The sequence below is a fragment of the Podarcis muralis genome, chromosome 16 (genome assembly GCF_964188315.1).
Source record: "Podarcis muralis chromosome 16, rPodMur119.hap1.1, whole genome shotgun sequence".
Lineage (NCBI taxonomy): Eukaryota > Metazoa > Chordata > Lepidosauria > Squamata > Lacertidae > Podarcis > Podarcis muralis.
The window spans coordinates 2791993-2812723 of NC_135670.1; the positions used below are offsets into that span (position 1 = coordinate 2791993).

Below are 20731 nucleotides of genomic sequence, written 5' to 3' on the forward strand. Positions count from 1 at the left end.
CCTTTGCCGGGTTGCTGCGCTGTGGGAACCACCGCTTGAGGCTTCGTTTGGCTGCTGGCTGGGCTTTCTGCCTTTGGCTTGGAGGGGCTCAGAAGTTGAACATACCTGTGCCCCTTGGAAAATCCCTTATTTTGGCTGCTGATCCCTTATTTTCGAGTGGCTGGGAGGGGCTCGGAAATTGAACACTTTGTGGCCGGAATATCCCTTATTTTGGCTGCTGATCCCTTATTTTCGAGGCTGCTGGTCCCTTATTTTCAAAGTTGACAGCTATGCTGCATGTGGAGCGTGTGTGCGGCTCTTGGGGGCTTTTCCCTGAGGAGGGAGATGGGTAGCCCTTCCTCCTCGGGGAAAAGCCCTCAAGAGCCACACACACGCTCCACGCGGCTCTTTAAAGGGAGCGCTGAGCAAAGCCTCCCGCCTGCATTCATTCCATAAGATGCACACACACATTTCCCCTTACTTTTTAGGAGGGGAAAAGTGCGTCTTACAGAGCAAAAAATACGGTAATCACCAATGTGTTGCATGAGTCGCAATACTTCTATCATCAACACAGGTTGCATTTTTCTAGCAGGGTCCATGGGGGCTGCTGCTTCCTGAGCGACGCCAGGCACTTATGCTTTCCCCCGACACACAAACACACACAGACCCCGGTCACAACCTCTCAGCTTGGCCGACCTCACAGGGTTGTTGTGAGATAAATTCGGGGATTTATTTTTTTTTGGTAGCAGGGTGAAACACTCCGTACATCGCCCTGGAATTCCTCGAAGGAAAGACAGGATATAAACAGAGCCAAACCCTCGCTCTGATCCCCCTCTGGCTCAGCCTAACCTCTCCATCTCAGGCAGATGAAGATGATGGAATTTATGGAGCTGGCTGATCTCACCGGGAGAATCCGCGACCAGAAAGGACTACCAAGAAGACCGGAAGAAATTTAAAGACTATTTGAACAAATATTCTAATAAAGAAATGTAACCACTTGAAAGAACCAATCAGGCCTAGGATTAAATTAGACTTAAATATATAAATAAGAAAATGTACTATAAGAAAGGTAAAGAAATTGGAATACGACTGTAATATTGTTTTATGAAATAATGATATTGGAAACTGCTACATTCAAATTAAGAGGAAATTCAGATGGAGGAGATTAGAGGAAGTCAACTAAAATGTTTATGAAAATGGATTTCAATTAATTAATTGAGGTTTTTTTCCTGTTTACGTATTTTAAGTTTGTTATTCTTTTTTCTTCTTTTTCACTTCTCTATTGTGTTGTTGCATATGTCTATTGAAAATTAATAAATACTATTGTCAAAAAAAAACAAAAACCCACCTCTCCATCTCAGACTTTCTCATCTTTGAAGGAACCGAGCAAAGACCCATCAGGCTGCCTGTGGTTGCAGACCTCCCAAAACTCTTGGGAAACGCCGGGGACTTTGCCAAAGGAACCGCCAACACCTTCAGAGCGGGGAGAGGCCCTCGCTCCGAGGTGTGGCACGCAGGCAGCTGGGCCAAGACGGGCAGACAAAACACAGAAGGCAACTCCTGACAGATCCTTTCCAGCTAGCAAAGCAATTAGGGGCTCGGATCCGGCAGAGCTTCTAAGGCGGGCGTGAGTCAGCGAGCTTCTTGATGCAAAAGGGGGGGGGGGGGAGAGAGAAAACACCCTTTGGTGCCAGTTAGGCGGAGCGGATTTCTAAAGCCAAGCTCCAACGCAAGGCGTTCCTCTGCAAAAAGGTTTGCCTTTTGCAACTTGTCTTAAGGGCCTTCCTTACTCCCCTTTGCAGATGCACCAGCAAGAATGCGAGAATATTTTTTTCTGGGACAGAATCTGTGCATTGGTGGGAGAAAAATACACTGGGTAGCAACAGGTTTTTACCGAACCGCTGAAGAGGCAAGCCTCCCTTTCTGGCTGTAGCTGAAAAGTTGCTTGCCTCTTCAGCCGCTGCAGTAAACTTCAGAAATACCATATTTTTCACTCTATAAGACGCACCAGACCATATATTCTGAATCTCAGAAGCCAGAACAACAGCAAAAACAGCGATCCCTCTTGTTGTTCTGGCTTCTGGGATAGCTGTGCAGCCTGCATTCGCTCCATAAGACGCACACACATTTCCCCTTACTTTTTAGGAGGGAAAAAGTGAGTCTTATAGAGCAAAAAATTCGGTATTTATGTTATTTCTGCACGCGCGCGCACACACACACACACACCCTTACACTTCAGTGCCCCGTTGAGAGCCCGTGCTACCAGCTCCTTCCGTTTTGCAAAATTACCTCCCCGCTACTTGCCAGCACACATTATTTAAAAGGACGCTAATTACCGCTTGGAGATGACAGCCGTCACTTTTCAGTTGATGGAGGCTCTTTTCGTTCTGGGCCCTGTCCTCGGCTCGGGCTCGGAGGTAGACCTGAGTCACAGAGGAGAAACCAAAACGCCCATCAAGTTGGGAAGGAAAGCTGCCCTGGTAGGAAGGAGGCAAACCCGGCGCAAGATGGGACAGGCGTGCGCTTGAGGAACGGTTGAGGATCAGGGCTGGGGAGCAAGCTGGAGCCCCCCAGACACGGCTGGACTCCAAGTCCCATCAAGCATGGCCAGCCACCAGGGATGAGGCGAGTCAGCAGAAAAAAGACAGTCACGGAACTGAGAACTGCACAAAACAAATGAAAATCCCTGAAACGAGAAGTAATCAACTAGAAATATTATCTTGTAGAAATAAACTAAATAATAAAAATCAAAAAGTTTAAAAATTAGAAAAACCTTGCTTTACCTAGGATTATAACACTTCAGAATTTTTGGGAGTTCTACCCCTTTTTTAAAAAAATTGTCATTTAAGGTTTACGATTTTTCTATTTCCTTCAGAGGAAATAGTTCAGTGAAACGAGGTTTGTAGCCGGCCTTTGGCAAGGGCACAGCCTGACTCCCTCCTTTGGCAATCTTCACAGAATTTTAGCCTAATGGTTGCCATCAATTTGAGTTGAATTAGTTTTAATGAAATGATTTTAGAATGTTGTATTATTTTATTGTTGTTAGCCACCCTGAGCCCAGCTTCGGCTGGGGAGGGCAGTATATAAATAAAAAAAAATTATTATTATTATTATTATTATTATTATTATTATTATTATTATTATCCCATTAAGGCTTTGTTCAATTTTCTAATTTTTTCCCTTAAACTTTTTGATTTTTATTATTTAGCTTCTTTTTACCAGGGATGACGGGAGCTGGAGTCCAGCAACATCAGGAGGGACACAGCCTCCTCTGTAAGCTTCACCTACACAGCCTTGCTGTGAGCTGCAAACCTTTTCCTAACAGCAAAGATTCTAGTCCTCATGTTTCAAAAAAGAAGTCAGAGCCACTGCACCCGGCTTCCCCTTGCAAAGCATCCTGGGAACTGCAGTTCTGAGAGGGGGCAAACTACAGTTCCCAGGCACCCTTGAGGGGAAGCAAAGGAAGAACGGATTCAAAAACTTATGGAATAGGCGGAGAAACTTACTGGAAGAAGAAGAAGAAATCAAGTTAACAAACTTTTTATAAAAGAATGGAAATGGTTCATTGAATATTTACTGATAAATTGTAAACAGATAAGAACATTGGCAGGATTATTGCAATGACCCGCAGTTCTATGAGAGCATATATTTAAAGCAGATGAATAAATGAGCAAATTAAGTGAATTTGGGTAGGCAAAAGGTATTAAAAATAAATTTAAGGATCCGCGGAAAGAGGGGGAAGGAAGGCAAAGTTATGAAATGTTAAAAGGCTTGTGAAATTAGTGAAATGTATAAACCTGAAAAGCATAAATGAATAAAATAAAATAAGTCCTTGAGAGGAAGGCAGGTGCTTTAAATCTACGCCGTGACCCTTAAACAGGAACACGGAAAGCTGTCCTTCTACAGAGCCAGGTCACTGGGGTCTACCTACCTCAGGGCTGCCAACACTGGCTGGCAGCTGCTCTCCGGGGTTTCAAGAAGAAACCAACCCCATCTGGAGATATGGGGGGCAGGATTGAACCCAGGACCTTCTGCATGCAAAGCAGGGACTCTCCCACAGAGCTAAGACTCCAGTCCTCATGGTTCTGAGCAAAAGGGCTGATTAAGCAGAGGCACCAGAAGTTGCCTTACACTGAAGCATCAGGGCACATAGCTCCATACTGCCTACACTGACTGGCAGCTTCAGGCAGGGCGTCTCTCCCAACCCGGCCTGGAGTTGCTGGGGTTTTGCACCTGGGACCTTCCGGTTGCAAAAGCAGCTGCTCTGCCCCCCCAGACTACAAGACCCTCCCTGAAAAGCTGGTTCCTTCCTTCTATTTCTCGCTGGCAAACAACACCCTGTCTGCTAAAAATAAAGCCGCGAAAGCCGAGCGCCGGCTGGTCCCAGCTCACCTTGATGATTTCCTCGTCGCCCTCGCTGGACTTGACGTACTCCGACGCCAAGGCGTGGCTGCTGGGGGGCCGGTTGGCCACCATGGCAAAGGCCCTCCCCACCGGCTGCGGGAGACAAAACGAAGGCTTTGTGTGAGCAGGTTCCTTTTTCTGCTTTCCCTTAGGATTTTAGATCTCTGCTGCAGGTACCCAACTGTGTCCCCAACTCCGTCCTTCTGTTAGAAGCTGGTGAATGCCCAATTTCAACTAAAGCGTGGTGGGCTGCCCTAAAACATTGGCTGAGGATTTCAGTGTTTGATCTAGGGAAGGGTTTGTACCAACACCTGACCAATGAGGAGTTTGTCAGCAAATGGCAGAAACCATGGCTAAAAAAGCCACCTCTATTGGTCTGCCCCCCCCCACTGTATTACCTGGGCTATGAAGGCACCCTAAAGACGTTAAAGCAAAGATTATGGGATAATGCACACAGTGACTTGCGATCTCGATCACACACGGTCTGTAGTCCGCTGGCAGTAGGAGTACAATATGGGCATGTCTTTAAGTTAACATCTTACATTAAAAACCTGACAGTATCAAATTATCAAAGGCTTTTCACCAAAGCCAGACTAAACACTTTTCCTTCTGCAGTGTTGGATGGCAGGTGGAGAGGAGTTCCCTACCAGGACAGACTTTGCTCGTGTGCTCAAGACATCGATTCCATAAAACATATTTTGTTGCACTGTGCAAAATATGAGCAAGCCAAGGCTGAGCTGATATTACCCTTGCTGGTACCTTTCCCAGGAAAATCAGAGGCTCACTGTGTCAGGTTCCTATTGGAAGACCGGACAAACGCTAGAACATTAGCAGTGGCAAAGTTTTTATCGGTGGTTGCAAGAACCAATGATCCCTATATTCTGAACAAAATGCTTGTTTAACCTGGAGGTAGGCTGTCTGAATTGTGCATTGCTTTGTAAGGATTTGTTGGGTCTCTAGACCCATCTTTAAAAAAACAATTTGTTGTTGACAAAGGACAGCTGGACGTATAAAGGGCCCCATTACCTTCAGTAGCTTGGGGCCTCACCAAACCTGAATCCGGCCCTGATCCTGGGAACTGTAGCATTTTAAGGATGCTAAGAGTTGTGAGGAGACACCCCCCCCCCCAATTCCCGTCACACGGCTACAGTTCCCAAAATTTCCTAGGAAGGAAGATTCAGTCAAGCTGCTGAGAATTGCAGCTCTGTAAGGGGAACTGGGACGCGGGTGGCGCTGTGGGTAAAAGCCTCAGCGCGTAGGGCTTGCCGATCAAAAGGTCGGCGGTTCGAATCCCCGCGGCGGGGTGCGCTCCTGCTGCTCGGTCCCAGCGCCTGCCAACCTAGCAGTTCGGAAGCACCCCCAGGTGCAAGTAGATAAATAGGGACCGCTTACTGGCGGGAAGGTAAACGGCGTTTCCGTGTGCTGTGCTGGCTCGCCAGATGCAGCTTTGTCACGCTGGCCACGTGACCCGGAAGTGTCTCCGGACAGCGCTGGCCCCTGGCCCCTTGAGTGAGATGGGCGCACAACCCTAGAGTCTGTCAAGACTGGCCCGTACGGGCAGGGGTACCTTTACTAAGGGGAACTGGAGGGGTCTCCTGTCAAATCTCAGCACCCGCAACAAACTACAGCTCCCAGGGTTCTTTGGGGGCAGCCGTGGCTGCTAAAATAGTATAGCAGACGGGGCCTTATTCACACAAGCCACTCACCTTTTGCTTTCCTTGGTCGCGCCTGTCCCCAGGGAGGTCATTCTGGAGGGTCAGTCTTAGTATTTTCACACTGTCCTGGAAAACAAGACGGCAAAAGAGACACGCTCAATAGGTTGGCTTAGCAACATTCACCACTCTTTGCAAATTGCATCCCAAAGCGATCTCTAATAAATATAACAGCCGTAGAAAGGTTGTCATTCAAGGCGTTGTTGTCAATTTCGTTCGTGGATCGCTTCCCCCGAGGCATCCCAGATTTGCGGCATGATCAAAACATAATCAACCCTTATATAGAACTGCATGTGCAGTCTATAAAATATGCATATACAGGTGAAACTCGAAAAATTAGAAGATCGTGGCAAAGTTCGTTTATTTCAGTAATTCAACTTAAAAGGCGAAACTAATATATGAGATCGACTCATGGCATGCAAAGCGAGAGGTGCTTCTACTTCTCAGAGGTCCAATCTTGCTTGATTTGCAATCCTTGTTTTGCTGATTTCCTTGACTATTCTAATTTTCTGAGATTGTTAATTTGGGGTTTTCATAAGCTGTATGCCATGATCATCACAATGGTAACAAATCAAGGCTTGACATATCTCGCTTTGCATGTCACAAGTCGATCTCATATATTAGTTTCACCTTTCAAGCTGGATTACAGAAATAAAGGAACTTTCCCACGATATTCACATTTTTCGAGTTTCAAGAACAAATCAAGGCTTAACATATCTCGCTTTGCATGCCACGAGTCTATCTCATATATGAGTTTCACCTTTGAAGCTGAATTAGTGAAAGAAAGGAACTTTTCCACGATATTCTAATTTTTTGAGTTTCACCTGTATATACTAAAATACAAGCACTGTCTCAACATAACGGCAGTTGCTTGAAATCAACTTGGACCCATCTAAGAGAGAAGGAAACTGGGATAGAGATTTTAGAAGGCTGTCAAAAGAGGAACTTCTTAAACAGGTGCCAAAAAGACGAGAGAGAAGGCGCCTGTCTGATACGTGCAGTGGGAGGGAGTTCCGAAGGCTAGGGGCCACCACACGGAAGGCCTGGTTCTGTCATGGTGTGAAGCAGATCTCCTGATCTCAAGAATGCCAAGGCTTCACGGGATGGGTTGATTTTACAGAGGGATCTGAAACAGGGGAAATGAAGCGCCGTCTAACAGCCAAAGAGATTCTCCCAAAAAGGCACTAATATGAACAAATAACAGCTTTGGGCGACTAGCAATTCTTAGTGAACAGCTAGAGATGGTAGAGAACAGCTGCTCTGCATGCAGAAGGCCCCATTTAAACTACAGTGGTGCCTCGCAAGACGAAATTAATTCGTTCCGCAAGTCTCTTCGTCTTGCGAGTTTTTCGTCTTGCGATGCACGGTTTCCCATAGGAATGCATTGAAAATCAATTAATGCGTTCCTATGGAAACCGCCTTCAGACCAGGTCCGGGGACAGTCTGTCCCCCGACCTCTTCTGAAGGCTGGGGGGGGGGGGGACAAGGGCTTTTCTTCCCACCCCCAGCATTTTAAAAAACCCCGGGACAGCGGAGGACTTCTCCGCTGTCCGGGGCGATCTTAAAATGCTGGCGGGCGGCATTTTAAAATCGCCCCGGGACAGCGGAGGACTTCTCCGCTGTCCGGGGCGATTTAAAAGCCCCTGGGAAGGCAGGCAGGGGGGACAAAGACTTTTGCCCCCCGCCAGCCTTCAGAAGAGGTCCAGGACCTCTTCTGAAGGCGGGCGGGGGGCGAAAGTCTATGCTCCCCCCCGCCTGCCTTCAAAAGCCTTCCGGGACAGCGGAGAAACCCGCTGCGTTTCTCCGCTCTCCCGGGAAGGCAGGCAGGGGGGAACAAAGACTTTTGCCCCCCGCCGGCCTTCAGAAGGTGTTCCTGCCCCGCCGCCCGGCTTCGGAGGAGGTCCGAGGACAGTGGGGAAGACGCGCTGGGCTTCCCCGCTGTCCCGGAGATTTCCCTATGGGCTTTCATCTTGCGAAGGAAGCCCATAGGGAAATTCGTTTTGCGAAGCGCCTCCAAAACGGAAAACCCTTTCGTCTAGCGGGTTTTCCGTCTTGCGAGGCGTTCGTCTTGCGGGGCACCACTGTACCCCTGTGTTCAGAACCATGAGGCCTGGAGCCTTGCTTTGTTTTTGGAGAAGGCAGTTCAGGGGCAGAGCGGCCGTTTTCCATGCACAAGGTCCCAGCTTCCATCACTGGCGTCTCCAGGAATGGCTGGGGAACATTCCCTGGCCTGAACATTCCCTGGGCAAGCAGCTGCCAGCCAGTGCAGTCTGCACTGAACCAGAGGAACCACAGATCTGGATCTGCAGAAGGCAGCCTCCTGTGAGCCCCCCAAACCCTCCCAGGCCGGCTCTGCCCAACTTCGGCTCTGCAGGAATCAATGCAAGCGCGGTTCTGCCCGAGAGACAGGCACTCATTTTTAATTCATGGGAGACAGTTGGCGCGGAGGATTCGTTTCCGCCTCCCCGCGCTGCGTAAAGAGCTTAACACGCATGCTTTCCTTTTCTCCTTCTGCCCCTAGCCAAACTTGTTCAGCAACTTGTTCTCAGCTTTGTAAACAAGCGTGAAAATAGACTTATTTTAGCCACACAGAGAGAGAGAGAGAGAGCGCGCCAGACATCAGGGCTCTGAGACACGGCAAAAGCGACGCTCTTATGTTATGGTGTCTTTTCTCTCTCTGCAAAGTCGTCCACAGCAGAGATTGGAGCTCTTCAGAAGCTGTGCACACGTCCAACAAACTCAGCGCGAACATTTTCACGGCAAACAGCAGCCCACGGCAAGGGAGCAGTGTTGGAAACTCAGATCTGTATTTAGCCAAACGGCTCCTTAAACCAGGCGTACGGCCACCAAAATGGAATGCCGAATGGCCATTTTGGGGCGAGACGGCTTCCAAGTCATGTTTTTCAATGTGACTTCTTGGTTCCTGAAATTTATTCCGATTGTGCGGATAAAACGTAACGGGAAGGATTCTACAGGACGTGTTGCTAATGTGTGGAAACAGTCAAGATCATGGGTAGGCAAACTAAGGCCTGGGGGCTGGATCCAACCCAATTGCCTTCTCAATCCGGCCCGCAGATGGTCCAAGAATCAGCGTGTTTTTACATGAGTAGAATGTGCCCTTTTACTTAAAATGCATCTCTGGGTTATTTGTGGGGCATAGGAATTCGCTCATTATTTTTTTTCAAAATATAGTCCGGCCCCCCACAAGCTCTGAGGGACAGTGGACCGGCCCCCTGCTGAAAAAGTGTGCTGACCCCTGGTCAAAATCCAAGGATCCCCAGGCGTGCAACTCCAGGTGGCGGGCGGGGATGTGCCTGGGCCTGTTGAATTTCGAACCCTGGATGGGAGCTGCAGTCAGAAACCACCTGAAAGGCATCATAGAAATGCGGAGTTGGACGGGACCCCGAGGGTCATCTAGTCCAACCCCAGACAATGCAGGAATCTCAAAGATTAGCCTCAATAGAGCCGGGGCCTTTTCAACACTGGCTCCAGCCTGTTGGAACTCTCTGCCTCATGAGACCAGGGCCCTGCAGGATCTGATTTCTTTCCACAGGGCCTATAATACAGAGCTGTACCGCCTGGCCTTTGGCTTGGAATCAACTTGATCCCCTCCCCCTCTTTCCTTTTTCCTTTCTCCTATTTCGGGACTTCCCTGGCTTTTTTCTGGCCCACATAGGACCAGTCTGGATAGTTGGCCTTGGTGAAGACTTGACGTTTTCATCCCCAAAAAAGTTTTTGAGTTTCTGCTGAAATGAGGCTGCATTTTAATGTTGTATTTTAATCTTGTTTTTAAGTTATTATTATTTATTATTAAATCCTTAATTTTAAAAAAATATTAATATCCTTAATATTTAAAAAAAGCAGAGACATCGCCTTGCCAACAAAGGTCCGTATAGTTAAAGCCATGGTTTTCCCAGTAGTGATGTATGGAAGTGAGAGCTGGACCATCAAGAAGGCTGATCGCCGAAGAATGGATGCTTTTGAATTCTGGTGCTGGAGGAGACTCTTGAGAGTCCCATGGACTGCAAGAAGATCCAACCTCTCCATTCTGAAGGAAACCAGCCCTGAGGGCTCACTGGAAGGACAGATCCTGAAGCTGAGGCTCCAAGACTTTGGCCTCCTCATGGGAAGAGAAGACTCTCTGGAAAAGACCCTGATGCTGGGAAAGATGGAGGGCGCAAGGCGAAGGGGACGACAGAGGACGAGATGGTGGGACAGTGTTCTCGAAGTGACTAGCATGAGTTTGACCAAACTGCGGGAGGCAGTGGAAGACAGGAGTGCCTGGCCTGCTCTGGTCCAGGGGGTCACGAAGAGGTGGACACGACTAAACAACTAAACAACAACAATTAAATCCTAAATGACAGGTGGACTAGGCCTGGTTTACTGGAGAACTACCCTACGTTCAGACACCCCCTCGACGTCCTGAACGCATTTTATGAAATGGAGTGACACAGAAGGGGGGGGTGTTCAACAGTCAATGTCACACAACACCTGACACAGGGCCTCTCTCGACAAATTTGCACGCCATCTGAGAGAGCGCTGTTGCTTTGCTCTCCTGCTGGTGGTCTCCTCGTGAGCAGACTGCTTGAGTGTCGTGGGTGCTGGTGTGAGCCAAAATCCTTCCGCCGTTCAGCTAATTCACACGGCGCTATCAGCACGCGGACAAGTATGGCGCGATCAGCAAAGCGAGTGCATTTGGGCAAGGCGAGAGAGAGCGTGTCCTGTCCAGGGACGGAAAAGCACTAGCAGACTTCAGCACATCACACCTCTGTGGAACTGCACACACCTGTTTAGGATACCCGTGACCCCACCTGGACGCCCAGGGGGCCACAATTAGGACCGACCCACGTTTCCCCTGCTTTAATTGCCAGCAATTTGTACGTGCGCCGCCAGCCCTTGAACGCCCAATTCCAGTCGAGAGGGAGGGCGTGCGTTCCAGAAGCTGCTTCGAGAGCACAACGTCTTTCAACGTGACACAGAAAGGCGTACCTTAATTGCCTGGGGGGCAAAAGGCTCTGGTGAAGCCTATTAAAGTCACAGTCATCATCTTGTTTGCCGTTTCAAAAAAACAACACCACACCATTCCAGCACCACATCGGCAGGCGACCAGGAGTTCGGGCCGACCTGGGGTGATTTGTGGCACAAGTGCAAGGCATCCTCCGCCCACCTCTGACATTTTGGGGCTTTTCCCCCTTGCTCTGGGTCTGTCCCAACTCTCAATTACGACATCCAGGGCTTATGAAGCAAGAATCGGGAACAAACCGGGACGGCAACATTTTTTAGGCAAACTCGGAGCAGGATCTCCGCAATGTGTCATTCCACACCCAGGACAACCCAGCTGCTGCTCCAGAGCTGCAGGATCTGCCCTGAACAAACGCTCTCACATTTGCAAGAAGATATTCGACTTATTTTTTTTGGGGGGGGGGGAATTCAGCTGGAGAGAGCAAGCGGGGTAGAAGAGGACCAAATGATTGCACCACATCTACCTGTCTCGTGTCTGGAAAAGAATTCAACCCAGAGAATACAATCAGTATTCCACTTTCAGTTTACTCACAATACGTTCCCTTTGTGCTGAAAAGAACTCGCCTGGCATAACGTAAGGGCTTTATCATTTATGTAATGTAATTACGCAATTTATGAGGTTTCGCCACGGCAGAGAGTGAGCCGCACGATGTAGCTTTTGGCAGAAGGCAAACTGCAGTGGAACAGACATGGCGCCACGTGCAACCACTACAGGGCAGAACAGAAAACACCTTCTTGATTCCCGAATCAAAGCCCACAGCAGAGCTGCAGAACCAAAATAAAAAATATAAACAGGCTCGTTCTGTTATCCAGGAGCACGCAAAACCCACACGTAATATGAAAAACGGTAAAGGTACCCCTGCCCGTACGGGCCAGTCTTGACAGACTCTAGGGTTGTGCGCCCATCTCACTCAAGAGGCCGGGGGCCAGCGCTGTCCGCAGACACTTCTGGGTCACGTGGCCAGCGTGACATCGCTGCTCTGGCGAGCCAGAGCCGCACACGGAACGCCGTTTACCTTCCCGCTAGTAAGCGGTCCCTATTTATCTACTTGCACCTGGGGGTGCTTTCGAACTGCTAGGTTGGCAGGCACTGGGACCGAGCAGCGGGAGCGCACCCCGCCACGGGGATTCGAACCGCCGACCTTTCGATCGGCAAGCCCTAGGCGCTGAGGCTTTTACCCACAGCGCCACCCGTGTCCCATTCACGTAATATGATAGTGAGCCCCAAATTCTGATCTCAGAGAATTTCAGCTTTTAAAAACACGTACACACAAAAGAGTCCCATGGACTGCAAGATCAAACCTCTCCATTCTGAAGGAAATCAGCCCTGAGTGCTCACTGGAAGGACAGATCCTGAAGCTGAGGCTCCAGTACTTTGGCCACCTCCTGAGAAGAGAAGACTCCCTGGAGAAGACACTGATGCTGGGAAAGATGGTGGGCACAAGGAGAAGGGGGCGACAGAGGACGAGATGGTTGGATAGTGTTTTCGAGGTTACCAGCATGAGTTTGACCAAACTGCGGGAGGTAGTGGAGGACAGAGGTGCCTGGCGTGCTCTGGTCCAGGGGGTCACGAAGAGTCGGACACGACTAAACAACAACAACAACACACAAACAAGGTTCTAGACCTCATTATGCACAGATAAACTTGGAAGAATGCAGATGGTGCCTGTGGGAATCACCAAAAATAAGAGGGTGGCTGGAATACCGGCCCTTGTCTTCATCCCCCCACTTTTTCTCCATCACCTTTGGGCTAATGCCTAGGTCAGAGGTTCTCAAACTTTGCTTTCCTGCCATGGGCCACATTAAAATTGCCAAGAGTCCGGGGGGGGGGGGGGGGGACGGACCGGCTTAATGGTTTTTTTTTTTCCTGCCCATGGTAGCATTTGCAATTATTTTTATTGCTTCTTTTAATTCTTACACATTGTACTCTATCATGTTGCAATCCGAATTCCACAGGATTCAAGCCATAATGTGGCAACGTAAGAACCAGAAGCAGCAATAAAAAATACAATTAGAAGCCAATATCTGATGCTATATGAATATTTGATACAACGCAGGGGGGGCACATTCTCCTAACAGCTCTCAGCAGCCTAAACTACCACGACCAGAATTTGTTCCAAGTGATATCACAGTGCTTCAAATACATGGTGTGAATGTGGCCATACACAACTCACAAACAAAAAACGCATTTCTGCGCCTACAGTAGGCTTCCCCAACCTGGTGCCTGCAAAATGGACGTTGCCGGGACTCCAACTCCCATCATCCATTGCTGGCACTGCCAGTGGATGATGGGAGTCGTAGTCCAACCCTTCAAGGGGGGGGCATGATCTAGAGCAATGGTTTCTTCAACTTGGAGTTGTTGCTGAATCACAATGCCCACTAACATATGGTCGAAATTTGCTGATGTAAAGAATGCTGATATCTCCAGGAGATTTGACTAATTGCAGATTTTCTTCCAGCGGCTGACTACCTTTTCCCTGTTTGGGTCACTGGCTCCAGTTCCTGAAATATGAGGATTTGCGGCAGAGATCGACCAGCTCCACCAAGAATTCTGAAGGCGTGGCAGGTCAAGCGAAGCGGTTATTAAGCTGGTCTCTATAGCAGCCATCGCCACGCAAACACAAAATACACAGGTGAGATTCTGCAATCGCCCCATATATGGTAAGGGAGAGGGCAGAACTTCACAGATCGGCTGAGTGTTTCAGGAAATGAGTCACGCCATTCACCAATATCAAGGTGGGAAAGCCCCTGTGGGAATTATATATCCATATATACACACACACACATATGCAAAAAGAAAACCACCCCAGAAAATACGAGTCAAGATGTAGAAGCTAATATTTTGTTAACGGTCAATGAGCTTGCTCTATGTAAACAGCCTAAGCATGGAATTTTTCCTTCGCATCCAAGGTTAATCTTATGCTTGTATATTTGGAAGAATGCCCATAACACTTTAAGAGTCATGACCCCCCCCCCCACACACACACACTCCTGAGAGAATCCTGGGAGCTGTAGAACTACAATTCCCAGCACCCAGAACAACCTACAGTTCCCAGAAAAAAGCGCAAACCCAGGTGTTAAGTTCTTCGCTGCAAATTCTTCTAGGTGGCCAGCCGGGATGGGAAAGGAGAACAGGCACAGAAGTGGATAATCCCTCTGCTGCTTAACATAGATTCCAGACAGGACAGTCCCTACCTCAATATTTTAATATTTTTTTAAAAGACACACAAGGAAAAAGGGACAGGGAGGGAAGAGGAAAACTCAAGCACCTATTTCTCAACAGGTGTTCCTGTAATGACCAAATGGAGGCACAGTTCAGGGGCAGGAAGTGCATAACGGAACGGGGTCTCCAGAAAAGCTGATGAGATGTGCCCTATTGAATCCCATCTCTCCCACTGACGCAGCCTGGTGGAATGGCTTTCCCCAATGAAATATGAGGGAAGAGGAGGCCGGATGGAGTTGGTCTGCCATAACAGAGGCAATGGAGGGAGTTCTGCTTCACAGATGTGGTCCAAAACCTGTGGACCAGGTTGGGGGTGGTTGCTCTGGCCAGTCGGTCAATTTTCTATTTTATTTCTTGGCTAGGGAAATGCCTGACCTTAAAGCAATTAAGGTTCATCCCAGTTCAGAAATCATGCAAACATTGGCAGTTGCTAGAGATCTGCACTGTCTGTGGACTCGAGACTCTGAAAAACAACCCCTTAGCGTTTTTGCACAAAGAGCCATCGCAAAATCAATTTGCAACTGAAAAAAGCATCTAGAACAGCATTAATTACATCTAGCAGGGGCTGTGGGTGGGTGGCCTTCATCACAGCGGCACGCAGATTTCCCCGGTTTCCGAGCATCAGTTTCCAATGTCTCTCCATTCACCTTTGCTGTCCACCGCTCAGCCAGATTCCTCTTTTTAAAACCTCAAAAGGCATTATGTGCTGTGTCAGGAGAGCTGTGACACGCATCTGGATCTGTCACTTCAAGCCGAGGTGCGATCAGCTGAACGCAATTGCAGCTAAGCCTCGCCGCTCTCTCCTGAGAAATAAATGACTGAACGAGCAACACGCCGCAATTCAAGTCCCAGGAGATGTCTTGATTACGCAAATGCGATTCTCCCGAGTCCCCGGCACAATTACCCACTCGGCAAGGGGCATGTTAAATGTTGCAGAAAGATTACAGTCCCATTTTCCACGCCGGGTTATAATTATCTTTACATTCCTCACTCCATCAGAACCCATTTGCGAGCGACGTTTATGAGAAAACATGAGGTCAGAGCGATAGGTATTTTTCAAGACACTAATGAGCAAGAAGGGACGCGGGTGGCGCTGTGGGTAAAAGCCTCAGCGCCTTGGGCTTGCCGATCGAAAGGTCGGCGGTTCGAATCCCCGCGGCGGGGTGCGCTCCCGTTGCTCGGTCCCAGCGCCTGCCAACCTAGCAGTTCGAAAGCACCCCCGGGTGCAAGTAGATAAATAGGGACCGCTTACCAGCGGGAAGGTAAACGGCGTTCCGTGTGCTGCGCTGGCTCGCCAGAGCAGCGATGTCACGCTGGCCACGTGACCCGGAAGTGTCTTCGGACAGCGCTGGCCCCCGGCCTCTTGAGTGAGATGAGCGCACAACCCTAGAGTCTGTCAAGACTGGCCCGTACGGGCAGGGGTACCTTTACCTTTACCTTTAATGAGCAAGAAACACATAACCAAACCCCTATTTGTAGTTTTTTCCCCAAGGTTAAGAGGAATGGATGCCTTAAAACAGCCGTTGGGATGGTCACTTACAGTGAGTAGATGCTGCCTTCGGGTAACGAGTCTTACTCATTTTTTGAAAACCACTTGGAGGCTTTTTACAATCAAGGTTTGTATACATTTTATGAAATAAATAAATGTATTTACTTCTTCTCTAAGACGGGAACTAATAACAGGGTGGTAATGGGAGGGCGGTGTCTTAACTGTGGTGGCTCCCTGGGGGGAGAAGGAGCAGTGAGGTATAGAATGAGATTCAGACTAGGTTCAGAGTTCAAATCTCAACTCAAGTCACAAAGCTCAATGGATCAGGGTGATTAGGCTGAGAGGGAAGGATTGGGCCACATTTACCATATTTTCCCATCTATAAGATGCCCCCATGTATAAGATGCCCCCGCTTTTGGGGGAGGATGTATCCGTGTATAAGATGCCCTCTAATTTATGACATTATTTTCTAGGGGGGGAAACCCAGCCAGATGGGCGGGGTACAAATAATAAATTATTATTATTATTATTATTATACACGGAAAAATACGGTAATTATGTGGAGATTTTGATGCAGGTGATATTTTCCAACGCTCATCAATTAAAAAGGCACTAATTGACATATTTTAGCCAATGTGGTGCACTGCTGTATTCTGGTCATCAAGACCCGGGTTCCAAAATCTACTGTGTGAACCTTAAGCCGGTCACACAGTCCTACCTCACAGGGATGTTGGTAGGATAAGATGAGACCACGTACGCAGCCTTGGGAAAACTGGAGGAAGGACAGGTTAAATAAATAAATAAAAATAACAGCCGCCACCTGATAAGATGCGAACAGAAGAAAAACTTGTGGCCTCCTTTACACGGCTGTTGTACAAAGCCTTCACATTTTCTCTTCAGCAGGGCTTAGAGCCCAGCCAGAAGTCTTTTCCACAATACTCCGACTTGAGGTGGGTTAACTGGAGATACTGGGCACTGAACTTGGGAAGAGAGGCGAGTTACTAGTCCTCAGTGTGCTTAATCACCAGTATCCACCCAGGTAGGATATTAGCCACAAAATTCCTCTGGGTTTGTTGCTGCTGCTGCTGTTGTGTCATCAACCTACATCACAAACTTCCGACTCCCAAACACAAGCACGTTATGTATTTGATAATAACTAACTCCCAACTGCAAGCATGTTACGTATTTGGTAATAACTAACATTTATATAGGAGTCCAGCTAGCCAGGCTCTCGTGATCCAGGATGTAATTGCAGAAAGGCCACAGGCACCTAGTGGACAGCGCCTGTGACGTCACCGCTAAGGCACCCTCGGTTGCTAGAACGTGGATACATTCACACAGTAACCACAAAACTGGCTCATCCCAAAACAAGAGATAGGGAAAGGTAAAGGGACCCCTGACCATTAGGTCCAGTCGTGGCCGACTCTGGAGTTGTGGCGCTCATCTCGCTTTACTGGCCGAGGGAGCCGGCATACAGCTTCCGAGTCATGTGGCCAGCAGGACTAAGACGCTTCTGGTGAAACCAGAGCAGCGCACGGAAACGCCGTTTACCTTCCCGCCAGAGTGGTACCTATTTATCTACTTGCACTTTGGTGTGCTTTCGAACTGCTAAGTTGGCAGGACCAGGGACCGAGCAACGGGAGCTCACCCTGTCGCGGGGATTCGAACTGCCGACCTTTTGATCGGCAAGCCCAAGCAGCTCTGTGGTTTAACAGACAGCGCCATCTTATAACAGGTTTGGGATGGGCTTAGCACACAACTGATGAAAATAAGAATTGTCAAAACAGTCACTTTCCTCAAGAACTCAACCTGGGGGAGGGTGGGAGAAGAGGTTTATAAATCCACCCTGAAGAAGAGGAATGCTATTGTTATGACCCTGCCTAGGAATTTTAAAATACCTCGTTGGAGTCCTGAGATGCCACGGCTGCATTGAGTGGAAGTTTAGCTCTAATTTACGCCTTAATCCTTTCTTGTAGGAGAGGGGGCATTTGCAAGACTGTTAACACGGGAAAACTTGCAGTGACAAAATTCAGGGCCTACGGTTCTTTACCGCCATTTAAAATTCAGCGTGATGTGGCGGTAAACTGATTTTTTAAAAGCCAGAGTTTTCTAACACAAGGCATTGCAATGTAAACAGAATGATGGAAATCAAGACGTAAGCGCTAGAATTTATGACCAGGAAAACTAGCGCACACAAAAACCCCACACCTGCACACAACCCATTTCTTGCAAACTAAAATTTTTAATAAAGATATGGTTTTCCAAATGAAATCTGAGTCACAAAGACGCCATTTCAGAAGTCTGTGATAAGCCAGGAGTTCACATTCATAACCCTGCCTAATAAGAACAGAGGGTCACAGCAGATCAAAAAACAGGTACCGTATTTTTCGCTCTATGAGACGCATCAGACCACAGACGCACCTAGTTTTTGGAGAAGGAAAACAAGAAAAAAATATCTGAATTTCAGAAGCCAGAAAAGGATCTCTGCGCAGTGAAAGCAGCAACCCCTCTTGCTGTTCTGGCTTCTGGGATAGCTGCGCAGCCTGCATTCGCTCCATAAGACGCACACACATTTCCCCTTACTTTTTAGGAGGGAAAAAGTGAGTCTTATAGAGCAAAAAATACGGTAACTTTCCTTCTCAATGATCACACAATATATCCCTGGCAAAACACCTCTTTTTTTTTTTAGGAGTGGGCAGGGAACAACCACCTTGGGGCAGGGAGATTTGAGCTGCATCCTAGCTAAGCATTCCAGTTGCTTATTTGCATTATTTAAAACCAGCATAAAACAGAAAAAGACAACTGTATTTTTAAAAGGCAGGATTAAAACATCCCACCCAATCAAGGAGCCCACAGGTAACTGAAAGCCGAAGGCCTTGCAGAAAGGAAAAAGGTTTTCCTAAAGGTGAGCAATGGTGGGGATCAGGTGAGCATCCCTGTTTCTAACCAGAAGAGATGGTTTCCCCCCTCTGGCCTTTTATTACTCTCTCAGCAACATATATATGCTAAAATCCACTCAATAAGCCTTCCTCCTTCGGCTTAAAATTAAGTTTTGTACACCAGCCAACTGACCACTTAAATGCTGTCAATTCGCCAGCAGTCAAAGATTCTATGAGGCTTGACAAAGTGGCCGGCTGTCTACTTAGCAAAAACAGCCTTTGTTTCAAGTTTGGCTTTTTTTAAAAAAAAATGCTTGCTGTTACGTTATTTGGCTTAATATCCTTCCTTAAAAAATTGACTTGAAGCAGATTCTGTGTTCCAGGATTAAATAAAAAGCGCGTGTCGTGATCTGTTTATTTATTGGAAGCCTTAGGGAGTGTTGTGCAAAGTTGGAACATTAAATAAAAAGGAGCTGGATTCCTTTGCTTCTAAACCAGAATTAGCAACCGTACTTTGTTTTTGTGTCCGCCTACCTGCTAAGCCTGCTGATTATTTAAACTTTAAACGATTTAAATCACATTTCTGTTCCAACACAAACAAATTGCAAAATGCTTCACTGTTACTTGACTGGCCAAAGGGATAAATCTTTCTTTTTTGCTGGGTCAAATGCCCAAATTTTTATCCAAGCGACAACTACTCATTAAAGACAGGGAAAAAACCTCTCGTTCAGAGTGTTGTTGTTGTTCTACTTTTTTAAAATGGCAAGACCCGGACAAGGAATGAGCAGTAAATTAAGCCAAGGACAAGGCTGGGAAGGAGAAACTCATTATCTTGGCCTTTTAAGGTGAAGGATGCGATTTGCAAGATGGTCAAAGTTCATGCTTTGATTCAGCAATTTCAAGAATTTGGGTGGGCAGAGGAATTTGCAAAACCAGATAAGAAAACAGCAGAGAAAGAACAAGATAAGGAAGAAGAGAGAGACAACGCAGGTGAACTACAATCCCCTACCTACCTCTCTAAGGAGAGTAAACACAGGTAAATTTAGCTCTCGGGTCAGACCAACCTGGGCAGTTTACAATTCTGTGTACCGCTAAGAGGGTTTATTTGCAATTAAGTGGCACGTAAATTCTGTTAAAAAAATAAATTAACGAACACAACAGACACCAACTCTGTTTTGCAAAAGTGCAAGACATTATCATCCGCCTGAACTTGCATCAATTTTTTGAAAAATATGTTCCCACCATCCATCCTTTCAACTCCTACCCCACCTCCCTTCCCCCAAAAAGGCCTATTTCAGGAATATCTCATTAATTTGCCCTCCTCATCTCCCAGCGGAGACATCAGATAAGCAACCATTTTCAGCAGCAAGGAGTGGCATCACCATGTCATTATTGGTGCCATCACAAAAAGGTTGGAGGACGTGTCAAAACAGCCAACCTGCAACTCCTTCAGATAACAGTTTTAAATCGTGTTTGACTGCTTCTCGGCACCCGAGAAACGAGACTCATTCCTAAGAGTCCAGAAGGAGGAGGATTACCAGGAAGAATGGACGAAATTTAAAGACTACTTAGTAAAATATGTTAAGTTAAACTAATTGGAGAAGCTTGCAAATAACAGATAGGACATAATCAGATAATAGGATGAATTAATATGTTTAATACAGAGTTGGAAAGTAAAATAAAAAGATGTTAAGTGACTAAGTTAATTTTATAAGAATAGTGGTTTCGGAAAACCATTAAAATGATATACACTGAAATTCAAGCAGGGGGATATGAGGAAGTCACTCAACAATGTTACCAAGTTTGGTTTAGATACGGTTGAGATCTATGTTTGTTTTTCTATTTGTGTGTTTGTTTAAAAAATTTTTTGGAAAATTAATAACATTTTTTTGGGGGAAAGAAAAGAAACGAGACTCATTCCTGCATCTCACAGTACAAAACACTCCGATCAAAGACCACGCAACCCCATTGGAAGCCCCCCCAAAATAGTAAGATGTTGGAAAACCCGTAGGGACTCCCCAGG

General features: G+C 47.3%; 1 protein-coding gene across 3 annotated transcripts in view; it reads right to left on the reverse strand.

The window, feature by feature from the left end:
- TUFT1 (tuftelin 1) overlaps positions 1-20731 on the reverse strand; it is a 51996-nt gene that overhangs the window by 15114 nt on the left and 16151 nt on the right. For all 3 annotated transcript variants that reach the window (XM_028710097.2, XM_028710096.2, XM_028710098.2), the window contains exons 2-4: positions 6090-6164; positions 4372-4476; positions 2316-2402 (exon numbers count right to left, since the gene is read on the reverse strand). In XM_028710097.2, coding sequence (XP_028565930.2) covers positions 2316-2402; positions 4372-4476; positions 6090-6164 — 267 coding nt within the window. The remainder of the gene's footprint in view (positions 1-2315; positions 2403-4371; positions 4477-6089; positions 6165-20731) is intronic.